This window comes from Brachypodium distachyon, chromosome 2 (genome assembly GCF_000005505.3).
Source record: "Brachypodium distachyon strain Bd21 chromosome 2, Brachypodium_distachyon_v3.0, whole genome shotgun sequence".
Lineage (NCBI taxonomy): Eukaryota > Viridiplantae > Streptophyta > Magnoliopsida > Poales > Poaceae > Brachypodium > Brachypodium distachyon.
The window spans coordinates 38,468,244-38,489,058 of record NC_016132.3 but is presented as its reverse complement, the minus strand read 5'-3'; the positions used below and the strand labels follow the sequence as shown (position 1 = coordinate 38,489,058).

Genomic DNA, 20,815 nt, shown 5'->3' with positions numbered 1-20,815 from the left:
GACAGTTATTTTGGGACGGAGGGAGTATCATATACCAATGAAATATAGTAGTGAATGGATTTAGAGGTGGGCCTAGACTGGCGCCACGTGGCGACGCATGAGAGACTGGCCTGACATCTGAAGGTGAAGAGATAGTAGAAAAGTCACGTTTTGTACCGGCTCCGCCACCTACCAGTGGCATGCAGCCTGCCACACATCGCCCCGTGGCGTCCGACTGATTTTTGGATCCATATATCTTTTTTTGACTGGAGATCCATATATCATTCACATAACTAATACCAATAAAATATATAATACCGATGAAATATAACATATACCAGTAAAATATACCGTTCGGATACCATGTACCACTTAAAATATACCATTAAGATACCATTTACCACTTAAAATATACCATTCATATATCATATACCAATGATATTCCAGCGAGCAAATTTAGAGCTGACCATATGCTAGCTCCACGTGGCGGCGCATGAGAGGTTGGCCCGACACTAGTAGGTGACGGAGCCGGTAAAAATGCCACATAATGATACTTCATATCAATCGCATGAATTTCATACGGCAATAATCGGACACCCGTAGGTGACTGAGCCGGTAAAAAAGCCGCGTTCGAAAGGCATTTCCACCGGTGGCATGCAACCTGCCGCACGTCGCCACGTTCCGCCCAACTGGCCCACATGTTTTCTGCATCCATATACCAATGACATGCCATTCATATATCATTCACATAACATATACCAAAAAAAATATACCATGTATTTTTTTAACTGAACAATATACCACGTACCAATGAAATATACCATGCATCGATGACAGGTACCATATACGAATGGAATATACCATACATACCAATAAAATATACCATATACCAAATGAACACATAATTAAGTCACCTATGACATATGCGAGTGGTATCTGATATTTTAATTGTATGTTCCATTGGCATATAATATGTGTGATATATTAATGGTATATTCCATAGGTATATAATATACATAACAACACGGAAAGGAGGAAACCAAATCCATTGAAACAAACGGCGTACCAATGAATTTGTTTACTTGAAGGTACCATTGAAAGTATTGATATACCAAACGAACACACCATTCATTCATGTACGACATGCTTACTGCATGTTTTATTTTCAGTGCTATATGACATAGGAATGGTATATTCCATAGGTACGCAATATTGTTCGTTGGTATATTGACCTTGATATGTGCCATGGTATGGTTCAGAAATGGTAAGTTCTATTGGTCTATGGCATATTTCATTGGTACATTTTTTTTCATAAAGTGGTGTATGAATGTTCCGGTTCATTCGGAGCTATTTGTAGAATGAAAAGTTCCATATACCATACACCAATGAAACACACCATATACCAATGGCAAGCGAACCAACTGCGTACCAATGAATTTGTTGATTTCAAGGTACCAATGATAAATATTCATATACCGAACTAACATACCACGCATTCATGTACTACATGCTTTAATTTTGGTGCGTGCACGGTATATTTTCAGTGGTATTTTTTTTCGCATGCATGGTATATTTTCAGTGGTATATGATGGGCATCCAAAAGGAATATATTTCGACAAGTACATCGGGGAGCAAGCTTCCAAAAGTTCTAGCAAGTCCAGTTAGAACTACTGCGGTTGTAACAAAAACTAATTCTGTTACAATAAACATCACTGTTGTCAGCTACAAATGCCATCCTTTCCCATAACTATGCAGTCAGACAACTAGATGATCAGTGAATCTTGGCTGAAGCTGTCTCTGAGCGGGTTCAACTCATTGTACCAGAATTAAAATACCAATCAATTATAACATTATTTCATTGATTAGCACTACAAATTTCAACAGCAATCAAACTTAAAACACTATCTGATAGATCAATCGTTAAAAACTTATTGATATACCACTAAAATTATCTCTCAAAAAAATATACTCCCTCCGTCCCGAATTTTCAACTGACTGGATTTGTATAAGAATCTATACATATTCACATATACAAATTCACAATTCTGGACGGAGGGAGTACCACTAAAATTTGAACTATCATTATTTTATTGTTGTATCACTGAAATTTCATTGACACATCATTAAAATTCCGATGATATTTCATTAGCATATATGCTATGACGGGCCATACACCGTCCCAATCTCAATCTTGTAGATTGTTTTACATTTCATCTTTTGAACCTAGCAATCATGTTTAAAGCCACCTGGGTATTGTGATTATGTGTTTATGCAGCTTTTTTCCGGTTACACAGATTTATCTTTTGCTATTTCATATACCAAACCAGAGGCAAATGTTATGACATTAATCGAATTTAGAAATGGTATATCAAATGATACCATTGGATTGATGCCACATTGCTGGCCTTGATGTCCTTATGTATGATCCTGATCTCAGAAGCGTTATGGAGGTACGACAGGCCCTCCGCCGTGCAGAGGACGATCTCCGACCGCCGCTCCCAATCCAACGCGTTCTTCTTGGAGGAGGGGAATTATTGGAGGTGGTAGTAACCAAAGAGGTAGTGGTCGAGGCTGGTGTTGCAGAGGTAGTCGTAGACGAGGAGGCTCTCGGGGCCGTCGACGCTGCAGCCGAGGAGCTTGACCAGGTTCTTGTGCTGCACCTGGCTCACCATCCGCACCTCGTTGTAGAACTGCTCCGCCCACTGCCTCGTGTGGAAGAAGAGCCGCTTCACCGCGATCTCCCGACCGTCCGCCAGCATCCCCTGCCGGCCGCCATATCCAGAGTCATTCAACAAGAGAGGAGTCTTCCCAAAAGGAAGAGGAAGAAGATGGCAAATATATGCAATGTATGCATGTGCCTTGTAAACGGAGCCGTAGCTGCCCTGGCCGAGCTTGTTGATCTGGTTGAAGCCGTCGGTGGCGCTGCGGAGCTCCTCGTACCGGAACCCGAGCTGCGACGCGGCGATGGCGCGGATGATCTCGCCGGAGCCGTCCATGTGATCTGCATTATTATTATTTGGAATTAAGCTATATATGTCATCGGCCGGCCGGATTGGAGTACTTGACGAATTCAGGATGATGACACAGGGAAATACTAGTAAGTACCGTCATGGCGAAGGTCGTCGCTTCCGCTGCTGGGCCGCATCCTCGTCCAGAGATACGCGATGCCGAGCACCGCCGCGGCGGAGAAGACGGAGGCGACGACGACGACGATGATCACGTGCCGGGCTGCCAGCCATGGATAGAGCGGTCGATTCAGAAGATCAGAGGATGAAGAAGAGTGTCAAATTCATGTAGAGTAGAAAATATCTCTAGCTGTTGTTATCAGTAGAAGAAACCGGACACGGCACGATGCTCACTCTCGATCAGCTGGACCAATTATTACCAACGAAGACCTTTTGTACTCACTGGATGACGATGATGCTCCACCGGCGTTGGCGTTGGCGTTGGCGTCGGACGGGAGGAAGAAGGGCGCCGGGCAGACACCGCCGGACGACCCTTTCACGCGCGCTGGCCACGCATTCCCCGCACGCCGTGGCGTTGAGCGACCTCCAGCACTGCGCCGCCGCGTACACCCTTTCTTCCCCGTCCCCGGTACCGGCACCGGCCGCCCCATAGGAGTAGTACCCCTCGCCCCCCGGCGCGGCATCCGTCACGTTCCGCAGCAGCCCCGCTGCCGCGCCCGCGAAGGACGCTGCTCTTGTTCTGTTGCTGTTGTTTGAGGAGCTGCAGACGGCGGTGTCGGAGTCGGGGGAGAAGGGGTCCGCGGAGAAGTCGCGGCGGGCGGCGCCGTAGCGGAGGAAGCAGCCGTCCAGGAAGATGCGGCCGGCGGTGGAGGGGAGGCAGCGGGGCAGCTTCACGCGGCTCTACGCGTAGCAGAGCTGGCAGTCCGTACGGGACAGTTACCCCACGCACTGCCCCAGCCCGTACACTACCACGCTGGAGTTGGAGGAGTTGTTGTCGCCTGTGCCGGAGCCGGGGGAGGAGGAGGAGAAGGCGGTGCCGAAGCCGGAGCGGGTGACGTTCTGGTAGATGAGCTCGAGCGCGTTGACGAAGCTCACGTCGAAGGTCTCCGGGTCGGACGCGGGGGTCGGCCCGCACATCGTCGCCACGATCACCGGGTCGGCGCCGGACACGGCGGAGATGGCCGCGGCCGCCGTCGCTACCGCGAGGAGGAAGGGGACGGCTGGCGGGACTGAGTGGCGGCGGAGGGCTGCTGGTCTCTGATGCATGGCGAAGCCTGAAAACCGAACAGAACTCTCGGGTATCAAATCTGAAAACTCGAATTTAGTTTGGCTAATTCGGGTTTTAATCAGCGGTACCCGATTTACGTAGAACTACTTAGCACAGGGTTTGGCCCAAGCCCAACTCTCCAACTAGACCTAGCCCAGCCCAACCCATATTCCGTACCTGCCAACGCCCAGGTCACCTCGCACGAGCCTGGACAAGTGTCTGGACCCTGGAGCGAAGCGAAGCCTGCTGCTTCCTCTCCCCAGGCCCACAAACTGCAGCGCCGCCGTTCTCACTTCTCAGCGCCGGCCTCCTGCCCTGCTCCCCCGACGCCGGCCTCCAGCTCCCCCTAACCCCGCCAGCGCCGTCCCGGCGCATTCCCGCTAATTGAATCTCCCTCCTCCTCCTCCTAACCCCTTCTACTTGTACTGGACTGGGGTGGACTGAAGATTTGGCGGTTCGTTTTTGCTGGTCAGGGAAGCCCTAGCCTAGCCTGCTCGGATTGCGCAGCTCTCTCGTTCGTTTGCTGTGCGGAATCGAACGCCGTCGGATCCTTCTCCTTCTTCTTCTTCTCCTTCTTCTGCTTAGAGATGGCTGTTCGGTACAACCACAAGAACTACTCCAGCTACTTGAGCGACGAGCCCATGCCTGACGCCGCATCGGAGAAGGAACAGGTCGGGATAGCTACTGAAATAAGTAGCAAAATTCCTTTTCTTTTTTTATTTGCTGTGAAATTAAGCTCCTGCTCCTGATATACATGTTTTTCCCCCAATGGTTTCTTTTGTTTTTTTTGCTATGAAACTAAGCTCCTGCTACTGTTATACATGTATTTTTCTCCCCGATGGTTCTGTCTGTAGGGCAATGAGTATTTCAAGCAGAAAAAGTTTGCTGAAGCGATCGGGTGCTACTCGAGAAGTATCGCGCTGTCGCCGACAGCGGTAGCTTTTGCGAATCGAGCCATGGCGTATCTTAAACTAAGGAGGCAAGTCACTGCTGCACTGTGTTTGTGTTTGCTAGCTTGGGGCGCTCATCGATGTCATATTGCTTGTTGCTACAATCGATTCACCCAGTTCACCTTATTTGGTTCTTTAACATACATTTTTGAATTTTGATAGATAGCTATATGTTAAGCAGAAGCTTCAGACCGCTGATAGTCTTCTCTGCTACTATTTGTGATACATCTCATATGTTTCCTGTTGTGGAATTTGAAAGCATGTTTTATGACCGCTCTCTGGTTTAGTCTTACATTTTTATGTGGTATTCATTAGATTTGAGGAAGCAGAGAATGATTGCACTGAAGCTCTGAATCTGGATGACCGTTACGTTAAAGCATACTCACGACGAATTACTGCTAGAAAAGGACTTGGGAAGCTTAAGGAGGCAATGGATGGTATTCTACATTTTAACCCTTCCTGCTTTCCTTTTGAGCTTATTTATTTTGTGCTCCAGCATTGACAAGCAGTGTGCATTACTTATTGGCAATACAGATGCTGAATTTGCTGTAAGTGTTGATGCTAACAATCCAGAGTTGAGGAAACAGTATTCCGAGATAAAGGCGCTACTCATGGAGGTTAGTGTGTTTGTGTGTAAGCTGTTTGGTGAATTCTTTTCTATTCATTGGTTATAAAATCACATTCAAGCTCAGAAGTCGTGACAAAGTACGGCTTTTCAAGATGGCAAGGCGTTACAGGTTTTGGTTGTTTTTTTCCCTCTCCACTTACGAGGTTATTGCTTCTGTAGAAAATGGCCAAGAAAAGTTCAGTTCTAGCGAAACATACAATTTCTGAATTTGATAAAGCTGGAGATAAAAACGATATGTCCTCTCATCCACTGAGTGATCCGCAGAAGGTAGGTTCTACTGCATAATAATTCTGTATTGTTATTTGTCGATGAATAAAATTGTGTAATACATCCTATCACCTTCGTACAAGTCATGCACATCTCTTTCTTGTAGTGTTGGTCAGATTCCACCTTTTTCTGTTCAACCAACCTGTTTGGATTTGTAATACGTGTTATAATTCTACAGGACAGCTTCATGGAAGTTGATTCGTCTGTGAGAGCTGCAGCTGGGATCAGAGAGTGTTCAGGTGGCGCGTCCAAAGGAGCATCTGGTGTAGGCCTCAAAGATAATAATATGCAGGTGCGTTCTGGCTTCAGCATTTCTGGCTATCATACTACCATGACGCTGTGTGCGTATGATATATGAGTTGACTAAAACCAGCACGTACTCCCTTCATTTCACAAAGGTTGGCATATTTTGTTTCGTTAAGACAAGCCTTTGACCAAGAGTTACTCTATTAATATGTAAGTTATATGATACGAAACCATGATTATTAGCAAGTACTTTTAAAGACGAATCCATTGATATAAATTTCATGTATGAAAAAACACATATCAATAGTGTTTTCATCGGTCAACCTTTGTGAAATGGAGGGAGTATATGATTTCTGTGTTGGTACTGTCAGCTTATACCATGGCCTAATTAGCATCTTCCATTGGATAGCCTTCATAGCATATAAGTGGTTCTACTTGCTATTTTACTGAAATAAAGTATCTGATCCTTATCGATATGTGAGATAAACTATTCATGCATCTGGAGTTCTCAAAACCCATCCACCCATCCTCGATTGAACCAGGTATGCGAAATGTGTATTAATTTCAAATGCAGCTCAGTAGCTGGTCTGGCTTCCTATGGCAAACATGTCAACTCAAGCAAAGGAAAGTCCGCCCACAGGGCAAGTTAACTCTTTGCAACCTGTCTGTTTCTTTTGGGGTGAAGCAGAGGGTGCAGGTTGTCAGGAAACCTTAAAGAAAGAGGTGGAGGGCAAACCCACCCTACAGTGTCCATCACACTATTATTACTTAGGTGTCCTGCATCTCAGAAACATCTGTTTTTTTTTTCTTGCTGCAATTGTGATGTAAAGTACTGAATTTTCACACTTCTTTGGGAAATTTGTACTTGTGTTGTTTCTTCTATCACAATTTAACTATTTCATGCAGCAATCTCGAGATGCTAAACAGAAGTCTGGGCCAGAAATATCAGTACAAGATCTTGCATCGCGTGCTGCTTCACGATATATGTCCAGTACTGTAAAAAGTGTGAAGACACCAAAGACAGCTTATGATTTTGAGGTTTCTTGGAGAGCTATCTCTGACGACCCTGCCCATCAAATACAGTTGTTGAAGGTTTATTCCCAGCCCCTCTTTTTTTGGTGCATTTGCTTGATCTTGATGTGTATGCTACTAAATTCTCACTTTCTTGTTATGTGACCAGTCAATTCCACCAGCGAGCCTACCGGAGATTTTTAAGAATGCACTCTCATCGGCTTTTCTGATTGATATCGTGAAGTGCACAGCCTCGATTTTCTGGTATGCTTGCCCATTACATCTCTTGCATTCTACTGCTTTCATGACCTTTGCTGTTATTACTTTATTATTAATTATCATTATTATATAACCAGGGATGATGCAGAGTTGGCAGTTAGCATTTTAGAGAATTTGGCGAAAGTTTCCCGCTTTGACTTGATAATCATGTGCCTCTCACCAATGCATAAATCTGGTATGATTGAACTTGCCGTTCTTGCATCCATTCTCTGTTTTCCCTCATCCACGTCATAGAGTGATAGTCCCTTATTTGGCGTCCCTATGTGATTACTCAAAATTGCATGAAGATGATTTGATTTTTTTTAGTAGTTGCAACAGTACTATGTTTGCTGCTGCTTAATTATTATTTTCCTGTCAGAACTGCGGAAGATCTGGGCTCAAACATTCCTTGCTGAAACTGCATCGACAGATAAAGTCGAAGCCCTCAGGCGGCTGCAATCCAAGTACATGGAAGGAGGATGGCAGCAGGAAGACATGTTGGCTCTGAGTTAAGATAGTGTTGTAAAGGCAGTTCGTTAGAAATCTTTAGGAACAACTTGGGGCTCTGAACCATATAAGGTTCTACTTTAAGGACATTGGGAGTACCATATAGTTGCCGAGTTCTTCAAGAGGTTGGCTCAAAGGCATGTTAATCCGGTCCCATGGCTACTGAGTTCTATTTGCCCTTGTGCATCCTGATGGTTTGAATTCCTGACGTTGAATCCTGATCCTGCAGCAGCACTTTGTTTTTGTCAACAGGACACATCTTTCGTAGTACAATGTTGCGGCCTTGCGGGATGGATCATCTATCCAGATACTCAGAGGAGATCTAAGAACTAAGCTAGCTAGCAAAGCACTTGGTCAGACATGTATAGGTTAATTTGACAACGGTAGATGTTTTTCCTAGTCGGTCAGATACTGTGTACCACGATCGCGTTTCGGGCGGCTGCTTACTGGGCTTTCGGCCTATTTCGGCTAACGGGCGGTGCCGCGATTCCTCAGCTCGCGCGGAGCGCGCCGCTCGCAAATAGTACCGCATCGACTGTTTAGTTCAACACCTTGCTGCCTAAATGATATGCCAAGGCTCCTGTATCGTCCTGGGTGCTTTGGCAAGCATGCGAATACCAGCCTTGCTGGGCTCGACCCCGGGGGCCCGTTAACCCTAGGTCATTTGTGTTGGGGACAAGTCCTCGTCTCTGCCTCAACGAAAGCGCTTGCTGGGCCTATCTCGAGGGCCTGTCACCCTAGGTCATTGTGTTGGGAGCAAGACCCTGACTCTACCAACCGTTTTTTTTAACGGAGACGGGAGGTAGGGTCACAACAGCGCGTACACTCACCACTATGAGCGCACACATATACTACCCCTATGAGCACCTCCGAAGGACTGAGCCGGCAGATCTTGGGAGATTGATAACGTTATCGCATGCGCCTCGCTTTCGACGGGTACGTCACTTACCACTGAAAGAATGTCGCCGGTTTTGAAATAATTTAGGGAGATATGACACCCACATCAAGCTTAGGACTTGAACCTGGTCACATTTGTGTCTTAGCCGTCTCTAGCATATCCCTTGTACAGCCTTGGCTCGTAAATATTTTGGGTTTTATCGGTCTTTAAAAAGTGTTAGGAGTCCCGTAAAATTGTTGGTCTTAAAAAAGTTCTATGACTCCTCGTAAATTTTCTGCCTGCGTCCTTCATCTATCGCTCTGACAACCGTTTAAAGGTCCAACTCTTCATTTCCTAACCTCCTTCGTGCGCGGACCATCGCCAAATTCGGTCAAATCCACCTATCGCTCGTGGTATGTAAAACTATACTCCCTCTGTTCCTAAATAATGTGCACTAAAAGCACGACAAGTATTTAGAAACGGAGAGAGTACTAGTTTAAGGGATTTGTTCTGCCAAACGCAAATTGACATCTTAAAACAGTTTTACCAAGTACAAAAATATGTTTAGACATTGCAATGTTACGCAAGTTTTGTTAGTTACCCTGGGATGTATGTGTTGAAACTCCTTTTTATCAGTTGCTTTAATGTCAAATTTGGTTAGAAACTGGAATGTGCTTTGTTGGAATGTTAGGGGTATCAACTCTGAAGATAAGCATGCTCCTCTTAGAAACCATATCAACGATTGTGCTGCTTCAGTTATCTGTCTTCAGGAAACTAAGAGAGAAATTTTTGACCACTCTTACTTAAGAAAATTATGTCCCAAGTGTTTTGATCAGTTTGCTTATGTTCCTTCTGTGGGTAGTTCTGGAGGTTTGATTACTATTTGGAATAGTTCAGTGTTTGTGGGTCATGTGCTTTATAGCTCTCATTGGGCCATTGTTATACAGTTTAAATCAATTCGAAATTCCTCTTTCTGGACTCTTTGTAATGTTTATGGCCCTTGTGAAGGTGAGAGACGAACTGAGTTTGTTGATTGGCTCTATGATCACCAAATTAGTAATGATGAAAATTGGATTCTCATGGGTGATTTTAATTTCATGAGGTCTTGTGAAAATAAAAATAGATCGGGGGAAATGCAGAGGACATGTGGTTGTTTAACGACATAATTAGAGTGCTAGAACTAATTGAAATCCCTATAAAGGGTATGAATTTCACTTGCATCAATATGCAGGATTCTCCTTTGCTAGAACAATAGGATTGGTTACTTCTTCTTCTTGGGCTGATATTTATCCCAATACGTCTGTGAAAGCCTTAGCGCGTCCTGTCGTAGATCATGTCCGTTATTTGTTGACAGTAGAAACCAATATCCCTCGTACAAAGCTCTTTAGGTTTGAAATTTTTTGGATTCATCATACGGGATTTAAAGAGACTGTTGCTGCTGCTTGGAGAAATCCGGTTCATGCTAAATCTTCTGATGCTATTCTGAATGCTAAGCTGAAAAATGTCAGACGAGCTCTTAAGCAATGGTCCAAATCCCTCTTAATAACTGTGACAAGGTGTTAGCCTACGTGGATGCTATTGAGGAATTGAGGCCATTATCAATCCTTGAAAGAAACTTCAGGAGGATCCTAAAAGTTCACATTCTGAGACTACACTCTTACCAAAATCAATATTGGAGAAAACGTTGCATGGTTAGATGGACTAAATTTGGAGATGAAAACACCAAATTCTTTCATAGAATGGCTACTGAAAGACATAGGAGAAATGCTATTGCATCTTTGCAACTTCCTGATGGTCAGTTGGTCGAATCCCATGAAGAAAGGGCAGAAGTTCTGTTTCATGCTTATAAAAAGAGATTGGGTGAATATGACAATTACACTATGATCTTTGATCTGGCTAATCTAATTAAGAAAGTTGAGGGACTCAATGTGTTATCTGTTCCATATACAAAGCAAGAAATTGACAATGCCCTAATGAAAATTCCAATTGACGAGGCTCCTGGTCCAGATGGCTTTAATGGTTGTTTTTTAAAATCTTGTTGGAGTTTAATTGCTGAGGATTTCTATCAGGTCATTAAGAATTTTCAAGAAAGTAAATTGATCTTGTTAGCCTTAACAATTCTCTTATCACTTTAGTGCCAAAGAAGCTTAACCCTTTGGGCCCAAATGATTATAGAACTATTTCTCTTCTAAATTGTTGTTTAAAGCTTTTGACAAAGATCATTGCTGATAGACTTCAAACTAAGATTCTTGAAATTGTTCATGGCAATCAATATGGCTTCATTAAAGGAAAATCCATTCGGGATTGTTTAGCTTGGGCTTTTGAATATTTGCATCAATGTCAAGCTTCTGGAAGACAAGTGTGGTGCTAAAGTTAGACTTTGAGAAAGCTTTTGATATGATTGAACATGATGTCATCCTGCAAATGCTGAAACACATGGGTTTTGATGAAGTTTGGCTTAGCTGGATTAAAATTATCCCGTCCTCTGGCCAGTCTGTTGTGTTATTAAATGGGGTTCCTGGTAAAACTTTCAAATGTGTGAGTTGGGTTAGACAGGGTGATCCCCTCTCTCCTCTGCCTTTTGTTTTTGCAGTAGATTTACTTCAGGCTATAATTAATAAGGAGCATCAACTGGGAAATTTAGAGCTTCCAATTCCCAGAGAAGGATTATTTCCTATCATTCAGTATGCTGATGATACTATCCTGGTTCTTCTTGCTGAGGATGGGCAGTTTTTGCATCTAAAAGAAATTTTACAGCATTATGCCACTTCCACTGGATTGAAGATCAACTTTCATAAATCCAATTTGATTCCTATTAATCCGAGTGATGCCAGAGCCTCTGAGCTTGCTGGTATCTTTGGCTGTGCAGTTGCCTCAATGCCTTTCACCTACCTTGCATTACCTTTAGCTACTACACAACCAACTGTCACTGATTTTTTGCCTCTGGTGGATAGAATTGAAAGAAGAATGTCTAGCACTACAGCTCTACTCTCTTATGGTGGCAAATTGACAATTATAAACTCTATCTTGTCCTCTCTTGCTACTTACACTATGTGTTCTTTGCAATTACCTGTCAAAATTGTGGACCAAATTGACAAGATTAGAAGAAGATGTTTATGGAGTAAGAAAACAGCTAATGGGGATTCAAACAATGCTTTGGTAGCTTGGGATAAGATGTGTCGACCTAAAAAACATGGAGTACTGGGAGTCATCAATTTTAGAGTTCAAAATCAGGGTTTATTGCTCAAACATCTTTTTAAATTCTTTAACAAAGATGACATCCCTTGGGTTAATTTGTTATGGGAGACATATTATCAACAGGGGGTCCATCAGGCCATGAATCCAGTGGGTTCATTTTGGTGGAAGGCTATTCTGAAATTAATCCCTCTATTTAGGGGCATTTCAACTTGTAAACCAGGAAATGGTGACACAATGCTCTTATGGAAAGATTCTTGGTGCAAAGAGGAAGTTATTTCCACAAAATTGGCATGCCTTTTTTCCTATGCTAGAGATGAGGATATGTCTATTGAGAAATATTGCAACCTTGGCTCTATTCCTGCTGGTTTTTTAACTCCAATTTCTCCAGAAGCTCTTGAGCAAATGCATACTTTGGATGAATTAATAATTGATGCTGATATCTCTGTCCACCGAAATGATCTTTGGATCCCTACCTGGGGTACTGCCTTTTCATCTAGCAAATTCTATAATCTTTGCTACTCCAGAATTATCACACCAGCCCTTTTTAAGTGGATTGGAAATCTAAAACTACTCTGAAGGTGAAGGTTTTTGTGTGGCTTCTTCTTAGTGACAGATTGAATACCAGAAATATGCTCTCAAGGAGAAATTATAATATTGATTCAAGTTTGAATTGTGTGTTGTGCAACACTGGAAGGGAAGAAGCTTTGAACTACCTCTTCTTGGAGTGTCCATTCAGTAAAAGGTGTTGGAGGCACATTAATATAACCTGGCCAAGAGACTCAACCTATATTGAAGCTCTACCTGAGGTCAAAAAAAGATTCAATAACCCTCTCTTTTTTGAGGTGTTCTCTCTAACTGCTTGGAATATCTGGAAGATCAGAAATAAATTCATTTTTGAGGGGAAGCTAGCCAATTTCCAGGGTTGGTTAGCAAAGATTTATCTTTGCTAGGTTGTAGGGTGGCTCAATCCCTTTCTCCCATTCTTACTAGTTTTATAGACCTTTTCTAAATAACAGGGGAATGCCTCTGGTTGTACATTTGTAAATATGTAAATATTTTTTATATATAATATATACAGCAGTAGGAGTCTCTCCTACTGTTTTCGGTCAAAAAAATGTTAAGCAAGCTCAAAATGTGAGCAGTGAAGAGTTGAAACAAGAAGAGTTGTCCTTAGATCATAAAGATGCAATGATCCATTTTTTTACATAGGTGACCGTTGATGCTCAGCAAACTGATCAAGTTGTGTAGGTCTCGGCACGATTAAGCTAACGGTAAAAACGGCTCGTCAGTCTGGCACACATTATGAGAGATAAAAGATTTTAAAATCTAATAGTTGATCAACAGCATCCGGGTAGAAAACGGATCGTCGATCGGGTACACACACGGTTGTATGTTCGTTCATTCCTTTATAAAAATCGTTATCATATTTTGACGAGTTGTGTAACAGAGCACGTCTTTAGATTTCTATTTTGATGTATTGTTACTATTTTCTCCGTCCAACAAAAGATGTTTCAAATTTGTTAAAATTTGGATGTACCAAGACATGACTTAGTGTATAGATGCATTCAAATTTAATCAAAGTTGAGACATCTTTGGAAGAAGTACAAAACTTTTTTTGAATATCACCAATCTTCCTTTTTTTTTAATATCATCAATCTTTATTCTATTAATAATTTTATCGAAAACCTTACAAGCCAATACAATATAATAAGCTATAAGCTAAGCCGAGTTTTGGAATAAAACCATCAGGCTGGTGAAAACGACTAAATTGTGCCATAACTTCGGTGGGAGTAGTTCCTTCAACGGCTTCAAAGTTCAAACCACCTGGCTTTGACTTTGGTACTTTCAGAGAGGGCCAGTGCTTCACGCCGGGAGCCTGCACCCAAGCTGCGAAATTCACATGGCCGACGTGATTCATCGCAAGCTGAGAAAACCACATGGCCGACGTGATTCATCGCAACCAGCACCCCAAGAGCCCACATCGCCTCCTCCACCTCCGGGCTCCGGCCACAAAGCTAGCACCAGTAGTAGGAAAGCCATGCCGGATGCCTCGCCTTTGCCGCTGACCCGGCTCCTCCTCCACATCGGCCGCCGTCGCCTCTCCTCCTCCACCACCTCGCCGCCCTCAGGCTTCCGGTCTCCCATCGCCGCCTTCGGAGCCGCCACGGAGCGGGCCCGTGCCGGGACGCTCAGCACGGAAGACGCACACCACCTGTTCGACGAATTGCTCCGCCAGACCATCCCGGTACCTGAGCGCTCTCTAAACGGTTTCTTCACCGCCCTCGCCCGTGCTCCTTCTTCTGCAGCCTGCAGAGACGGGCCCTCCCTTGCCGTCGCCCTCTTCAACCGCATTTGCCGAGAAGAAGCTCGCCCTCGGGTGGCGCTGCCCACAGTCTGCACATACAACATCCTCATGGACTGCTGTTGCCGCACACGCCGCCCAACCGTAGGGTTTGCATTATTCGGACGCTTCCTCAAAACGGGGCTGAAGATGGACGTGATCGTCGCCAGCATCCTCCTCAAGTGCCTCTACCACGCAAAAAGGTCAGATGATGTGGTCAACCTGCTGCTTCATAGGATGCCGGAACTAGGCGTTGAGCCTGATACTATCTCATATAACACGGTTGTTAAGACCTTATGTGAAGATAGCAGGAGCCAGAGGGCGCTTGACCTGCTCCACACGATGGTAAAAAAATCCGGTGGCTGCTCCCCTAACGTGGTGACATATAACACGGTGATCCACGGCCTCTTTAGGGAAGGCGAAGTAAGCAAGGCATGCAATCTGTTCCATGAAATGATGCAGCAAGGTGTTGTGCCTGATGTAGTGACATACACTTCAATTATTGATGCGTTGTGCAAAGCCAGAGCAATGGACAAGGCAGAATTAGTCCTCCGCCAGATGATTAGTAATGGTTTTCAGCCAAATAAAGTGACATATAATTGCATGATCCATGGATATTCCATTTCGGGCCAGTGGAAAGAGACGGCTGGAATGTTCAGAGAAATGACAAGCCAGGGTCTTATGCCAAATATTGTTACTTGTAACTCGTATATGTCTTCCCTTTGCAAGCATGGAAAGAGCAAAGAAGCTGCGGAATTTTTTGATTCCATGGCAGCCAAGGGCCACAAACCTAATCTTGTCACATATTCTGTTCTGCTACATGGGTATGCAACGGAAGGGTGCTTTGTTGATATGCTTAATCTGTTTAACTCAATGGAAGGCAATGGCATTGTAGCAGACCAACGTGTTTTCAACATAGTAATTGATGCATATGGTAAACGCGGGATGATGGATGAAACTATGCTCATATTTACGCAGATGCAGGAACAAGGAGTGATTCCTGATGCATGCACCTATGGAATTGTAATAGCTGCATTTTCCAGGATGGGTCGGCTGGCTGATGCTATGGACAAATTCAACCAGATGATTGCTATGGGACTAAAACCGGAAGGAATTGTTTATCACTCCCTAATTCAGGGGTTTTGTATGCATGGTAATTTGGTGAAAGCGAAGGAGTTGGTTTCTGAAATGATGAGCAGAGGTATTCCTCGTCCTAACATTGTGTTCTTCAATTCAATAATAAACAGTCTATGCAAAGAAGGAAGGGTTGTGGAGGCACATGATATCTTCGATTTTGTTATACACATAGGTGAGAGGCCCGATGTTATTACATTTAATTCACTGATTGATGGATATGGCTTAGTCGGCAAGATAGAGAAAGCATTCGGTGTACTTGATGCCATGATATCAGCTGGCATTGAGCCTGATGTTGTTTCGTATAATACACTTATTGATGGCTATTGTAGAAATGGAAGGATCGATGATGGGTTGATTCTATTCGGAGAAATGCTGTCTAAAGGAGTTAAACCTACAACTATTACATATGGCATCATACTGCATGGCTTGTTTAATGATGGGAGAACTGTTGGCGCAAAGAAAATGTGCCATGAAATGATCGAAAGTGGAACGACAATGGACATTTCCACTTGTGGTATAATCCTTGGAGGACTTTGTAGAAATAATTGTGATGATGAGGCAATTGCCATGTTCAAGAAATTAGGTGCGATGAATGTGAAGTTCAATATTGCGATCATCAATACCATGATTGATGCAATGTACAAGGTTCGGAAAAGGGAAGAAGCAAAGGAATTGTTTGATTCAATATCAGCCACTGGGTTAGTACCTAATGCCTCCACCTACGGAGTAATGATAAAAAATCTTCTAAAAGAAGGATCAGTGGAAGAAGCTGATAATATGTTTTCATTAATGGAGAAGAGTGGCTGTGCTCCCAGCTCTCGTCTGTTAAATTATATCATCAGGGTGTTACTGGAAAAGGGTGAGATAGTCAAGGCTGGAAATTATATGTTTAAAGTTGACGGCAAGAGAATCTCACTTGAAGCTTCAACAGTTTCGTTGTTGATGGCTCTGTTTTCAAGGGAAGGGAAATACTGGGAGGACGTAAAATTGCTCCCTGCAAAGTATCAATTTTTCGGTGGTGATACATTGGACGTGAACTTAAATCCAAGAAAGTACAGCTGAGTTGTTGCTTACCGTCAGGTCCATCCACGGTTATAAGAAATGTAAATTGCCTCATTGTAGAAATCAGTTATTAACTCTTTCATGGAGTTTATTTTGTGGTGTGTTGAAATCGCAAGAATGTGAAATATATGTGAAACTCTTAATCTTCCTTGGGGGGCATGCGCTGGCGACCGGGGAAGGTATAAGCAGAATGGATATTGGTGAATCTTTTCTACTATGGTACCAGGCACTTGATAATTTACCTTCTTTGTAAAAAAATCACTTCCCTTCACAGTTCGCATGAATGCATTTTTAGCTCATACCATTCTCGGTGATTTTCTATGCATTCAAGGGTTGATCTACTTTTGGTTTGAGGATTTTGTTGTTTATTTTGGGGGTAAATGGGCCCTGGAAGAAGCGATGCTTGCTGATGCTTTGTGTATTTAGGGAATATGAGCTCATGCCAGAGTCTCCTATATTCTATGCTTTCAGTAGCACCAGTTGAGATTGTTGCATAACTGTGAAAATAAGTATATCCAGTATGTTTTCTTTCTATTAATATGAACAAAAAAAGAACTAAGTGTACTGTAGATTCAAGTATTTAACTTTTTTTTTTGTGGGGAAAGTATTTAACTACTTACCTCATATTGTAGGCTGGGCCAAAAGGAGAAATGGGCCTGGCCTGAGAGATGGGGCTTGTGCCGCGCTGCTGCCCAGAGGTTGTTTCCTAGTGTATGTGCTGGTAAAGCCATGTATGTGCAAATGGTCCCTAGTGTAGAAAATCTGATTTAGACGTATATGATGTATATAAACCAATTTTTCTAGGTAGCCTTGACTAGTGTACCGTACAAGTGATAATGTGAAGACAAGTGGGGTTTACCTTATGCTTATGAAATCTAAGTGTTATTTGAGAACTAAGGCAAGGAAACCTTCTCAGGAGCCATTTTGCTACTCGAGAAGTATCGCGTGCTACTCGAGAAGTATCGCGTTGTCGCCGACAGCGGTTGCTTTTGCGAATCGAGCTATGGCGTATCTTAAACTAAGGAGGCAAGTCACTGCTGCACTGTGTTTGTGTTTGCTACCTTGGGGTGCTCATCGATGTGATATTGCTTGTTGCTACAATCGATTCACCCAGTTCACCTTATTTGGTTCTTTAACATATATTTGTGAATTTTGATAGATAGCTATACTTATGTTAAGCAAAAGCTTCAGACTGCTGATAGTCTTCTCTGCTATTTGTGATATATCTCATATGTTTCCTGTTGTGGAATTTGAAAGCATGTTTTATGACCGCTCTCTGGTTTAGTCTTAAAAATTTATGTGGTATTCATTAGATTTGAGGAGGCAGAGAATGATTGCACTGAAGCTCTGAATCTGGATGACCATTATGTTAAAGCATACTCACAACGAATTACTGCTAGAAAGGGACTTGGGAAGCTTAAGGAAGCAATGGATGGTATTCTACATTTTGACCCTTCCTGCTTTCCTTTTGAGCTTTATTATTTTCTGCTCCAGCATTGACAAGTAGTGTGCATTACTTATTGGCAATACAGATGCTGAATTTGCTGTAAGTGTTGATGCTAACAATCCAGAGTTGCAGAAACGTATTCCGAGATAAAGGCGCTACTCATGTAGGTGAGCAAATCTCTTTTTTGATTCTCTTCTGACACCTTACCAAACTCGAAAGTATATTTTAGTGTTTGCGTCTAAGCTTCTTGGTGAATTCCTTTTCTATTCATTGGTTATAAAATCACATTCAAGCTCAGAAGTTGTGACAAAGTATATCTTTTCAAGATGGTAAGGCACTACAAATTTTGATGGTTTCGGATTTTTTTCCCTCTCCACTGACCACATTATTGCTTCTGCAGAAAATGGCTAAGAGAAGTTCAGTTCTAGCTAAACTTCCCTCTTCACTGATCACATTATTGCTTCTGCAGAAAATGGCTAAGAGAAGTTCAGTTCTAGCTAAACATACAATTCCTGAATTTGATAAAGCTGGAGATAAAAAAGATATGACTTCTAATCCCACTGAGTGATCCGCTGAAGGTAGGTTCTACTGCATACCACTTCTGTAGTATTCTTTGTTGATGAGTAAAATTGTGTAATACGTTCTGTCAGGCTGTCAGCTTAGTACAAGCATGCACGTTTGTTTCTTGTAGAGTTGGTCAGATTCCACCTTTGTTCTATTCAACCAACTTGTTTCTATGTGTAATACATATTATAATTCTACAGGGCAGTTTCATGGAAGTTGATTCGCCTGTGAAGGCTGCAGCCGGGATCAGAGAGTGTTCAGATGGCGCGTCCAAAGGAGCATCTGGTGTAAGCCTCAAAGATAATAAAATGCAGGTGCGTTCTGAGTACAGCATTTCTAGCTATCGTACTATTACTACCCATGATATTGTTTGTGTATGGTCTATGAGTTGACTAAAACCAAGACATATATGATTTCTTTGTTGGTACTTTCAGCTTATACCATGGCCTAGTTAGCATCTTTCACAGGATAGCTTTCATGGCATATAAGTGGTTCTACTTGCTATTTTGCTGAAATGCAGTATCTGATCCTTATAGATATGTGAGATAAATTATTCATGCACCTGGAGTTCTTAAAACCCATACACCCCTCCTCGGTTGAACCAGGTCTGCGAAATGTGTATTCATTTCAAATGCAGCTCAGTAGCTGGTCTGGTTTCCTATAGCAAACATGTCAACTCAAGCAAAGGAATGCTCGCCCACTGGCAAAGTTAACTCTTTGCAACTTGTCTGTTTCTTTTGGGGTAGAACCGAGGGTGCAGGTTGTTGGGAAACCTTAAAGGAAGAGGTGGAGGGCAAACCCGCCCTACTTTGTCCATCACACTATTACTTAGGTGTCCTGCATCTCAGAAACAGATGTTCTCTAGTATCTTGCTGCAATTGTGATGCAAAGAAGTATTGAATTTTCACACTTTTTTTGGAAATTTGTACTTGTGTTGCTTCTTATATCACAATTTAATTATTTAATACAGCAAACACGAGATGCTAAACAGAAGTCTGGGCTAGAAATATCAGTACAAGATCTTGCATTGCGTGCTGCTTCGCGATATATGTCCAGCACTGTAAAATGTGTGAAGACACCAAAGACAGCTTATGATTTTGAGGTTTCTTGGACATCTATCTCTGATGACCCTGCCCGGCAAATACAGTTGTTGAAGGTGTATTCCCAGCACCTCTTTTCTTGGTGCCTTTGCTTGATCTTGATGTGCATGCTACTAAATTCTCACTTTCTTGTTATGTGACCAGTCAATTCCACCAGCGAGCCTACTGGAGATTTTTAAGAATGCACTCTCATGCTTTTCTGATTGATGTCGTGAAGTGCACGGCCTCAATTTTTCCGATATGGTTGCCTGTTACATCTCTGGCATTCTACTGCTTTCATGACCTTTGCTGTTATTACTTTATTAATTATTATTATTATTATTATTATTATTATTATTATTATTATTATTATTATATAACCAGGGATTATGCAGTGTTGGCAGTTAGCATTTTAGAGAATTTGGCAAACGTTTGCCGCTTTGACTTGATAATCATGTGCCTCTCACCAATGCATAAATCTAGTATGATTGAACCTGCCGCCATTGCATCCATTCTATGTTTTCCCTCATCAAGTCATAAAGTGATAGTCCCTTATTCGGCGTCCCTACGTGATTACTCAAAGTTGCATGAAGATGGTTTGAATTTTTGTTAGTGCTTAGTAGTTGCACAACTTTATTTGACAATACTATTATATTTGCTGCTGCTTAAATTATTATTTTCCTGCCAAGAAAGATCTGGGGTCAAACATTCCTGGCTGAAACTGCATCAACAGATCAAGTCGAAGCCCTCAGGCGGCTGCAACCCAAGTACGTCGAAGGAGGATGGCAGCAGGAAGACATGTTGGCTCTGAGTTGAGATAGCGTTGTAAAGGCAGCTCATTGGAAATCTTTAGGAACCACTTGGGGCTGTGAACCATATAAGGTTCTACTTTAAGGACATTGGGAGTTCTTGAAGAGGTTGGCTGAAAGGCATGTTGATCAGTCCCATGGCTACTGAGTTCTACTTGCCCTTGTGCATCCTGATGGTACGAATTCCTGACGTTGAATCCTGGTCCTGCAGCAGCACTTCTT

General features: G+C 42.8%; 3 protein-coding genes and 1 pseudogene across 3 annotated transcripts; 3 read left to right on the top strand and 1 right to left on the bottom strand.

Moving 5' to 3' along the window:
- Positions 1 to 2,305: 2,305 nt before the first annotated feature.
- LOC104582770 (cysteine-rich receptor-like protein kinase 2) lies at positions 2,306 to 4,587 on the bottom strand. The gene is made up of 5 exons (XM_010233517.3): positions 4,416 to 4,587; positions 3,915 to 4,219; positions 3,388 to 3,845; positions 3,085 to 3,206; positions 2,306 to 2,980 (listed from the first exon to the last, which is right to left on the bottom strand). Exons 1-5 carry the CDS (start codon positions 4,585 to 4,587, stop codon positions 2,511 to 2,513), a joined length of 1,527 nt encoding a protein of 508 aa, XP_010231819.2. The 3' UTR covers positions 2,306 to 2,510.
- LOC100839818 (RNA polymerase II-associated protein 3) lies at positions 4,445 to 8,328 on the top strand. The gene is made up of 10 exons (XM_003569017.4): positions 4,445 to 4,883; positions 5,067 to 5,191; positions 5,478 to 5,599; positions 5,697 to 5,779; positions 5,950 to 6,057; positions 6,236 to 6,349; positions 7,210 to 7,395; positions 7,484 to 7,578; positions 7,671 to 7,768; positions 7,952 to 8,328. Exons 1-10 carry the CDS (start codon positions 4,800 to 4,802, stop codon positions 8,083 to 8,085), a joined length of 1,149 nt encoding a protein of 382 aa, XP_003569065.1. The 5' UTR covers positions 4,445 to 4,799; the 3' UTR covers positions 8,086 to 8,328.
- A 5,632-nt stretch (positions 8,329 to 13,960) lies between these two features.
- On the top strand, positions 13,961 to 16,841 carry LOC100830200 (protein Rf1, mitochondrial). Its single transcript, XM_024460037.1, has one exon. It carries the CDS (start codon positions 14,055 to 14,057, stop codon positions 16,692 to 16,694), a length of 2,640 nt encoding a protein of 879 aa, XP_024315805.1. The 5' UTR covers positions 13,961 to 14,054; the 3' UTR covers positions 16,695 to 16,841.
- LOC112268544 lies at positions 16,814 to 19,709 on the top strand (annotated as a pseudogene).
- Positions 19,710 to 20,815: the final 1,106 nt, after the last annotated feature.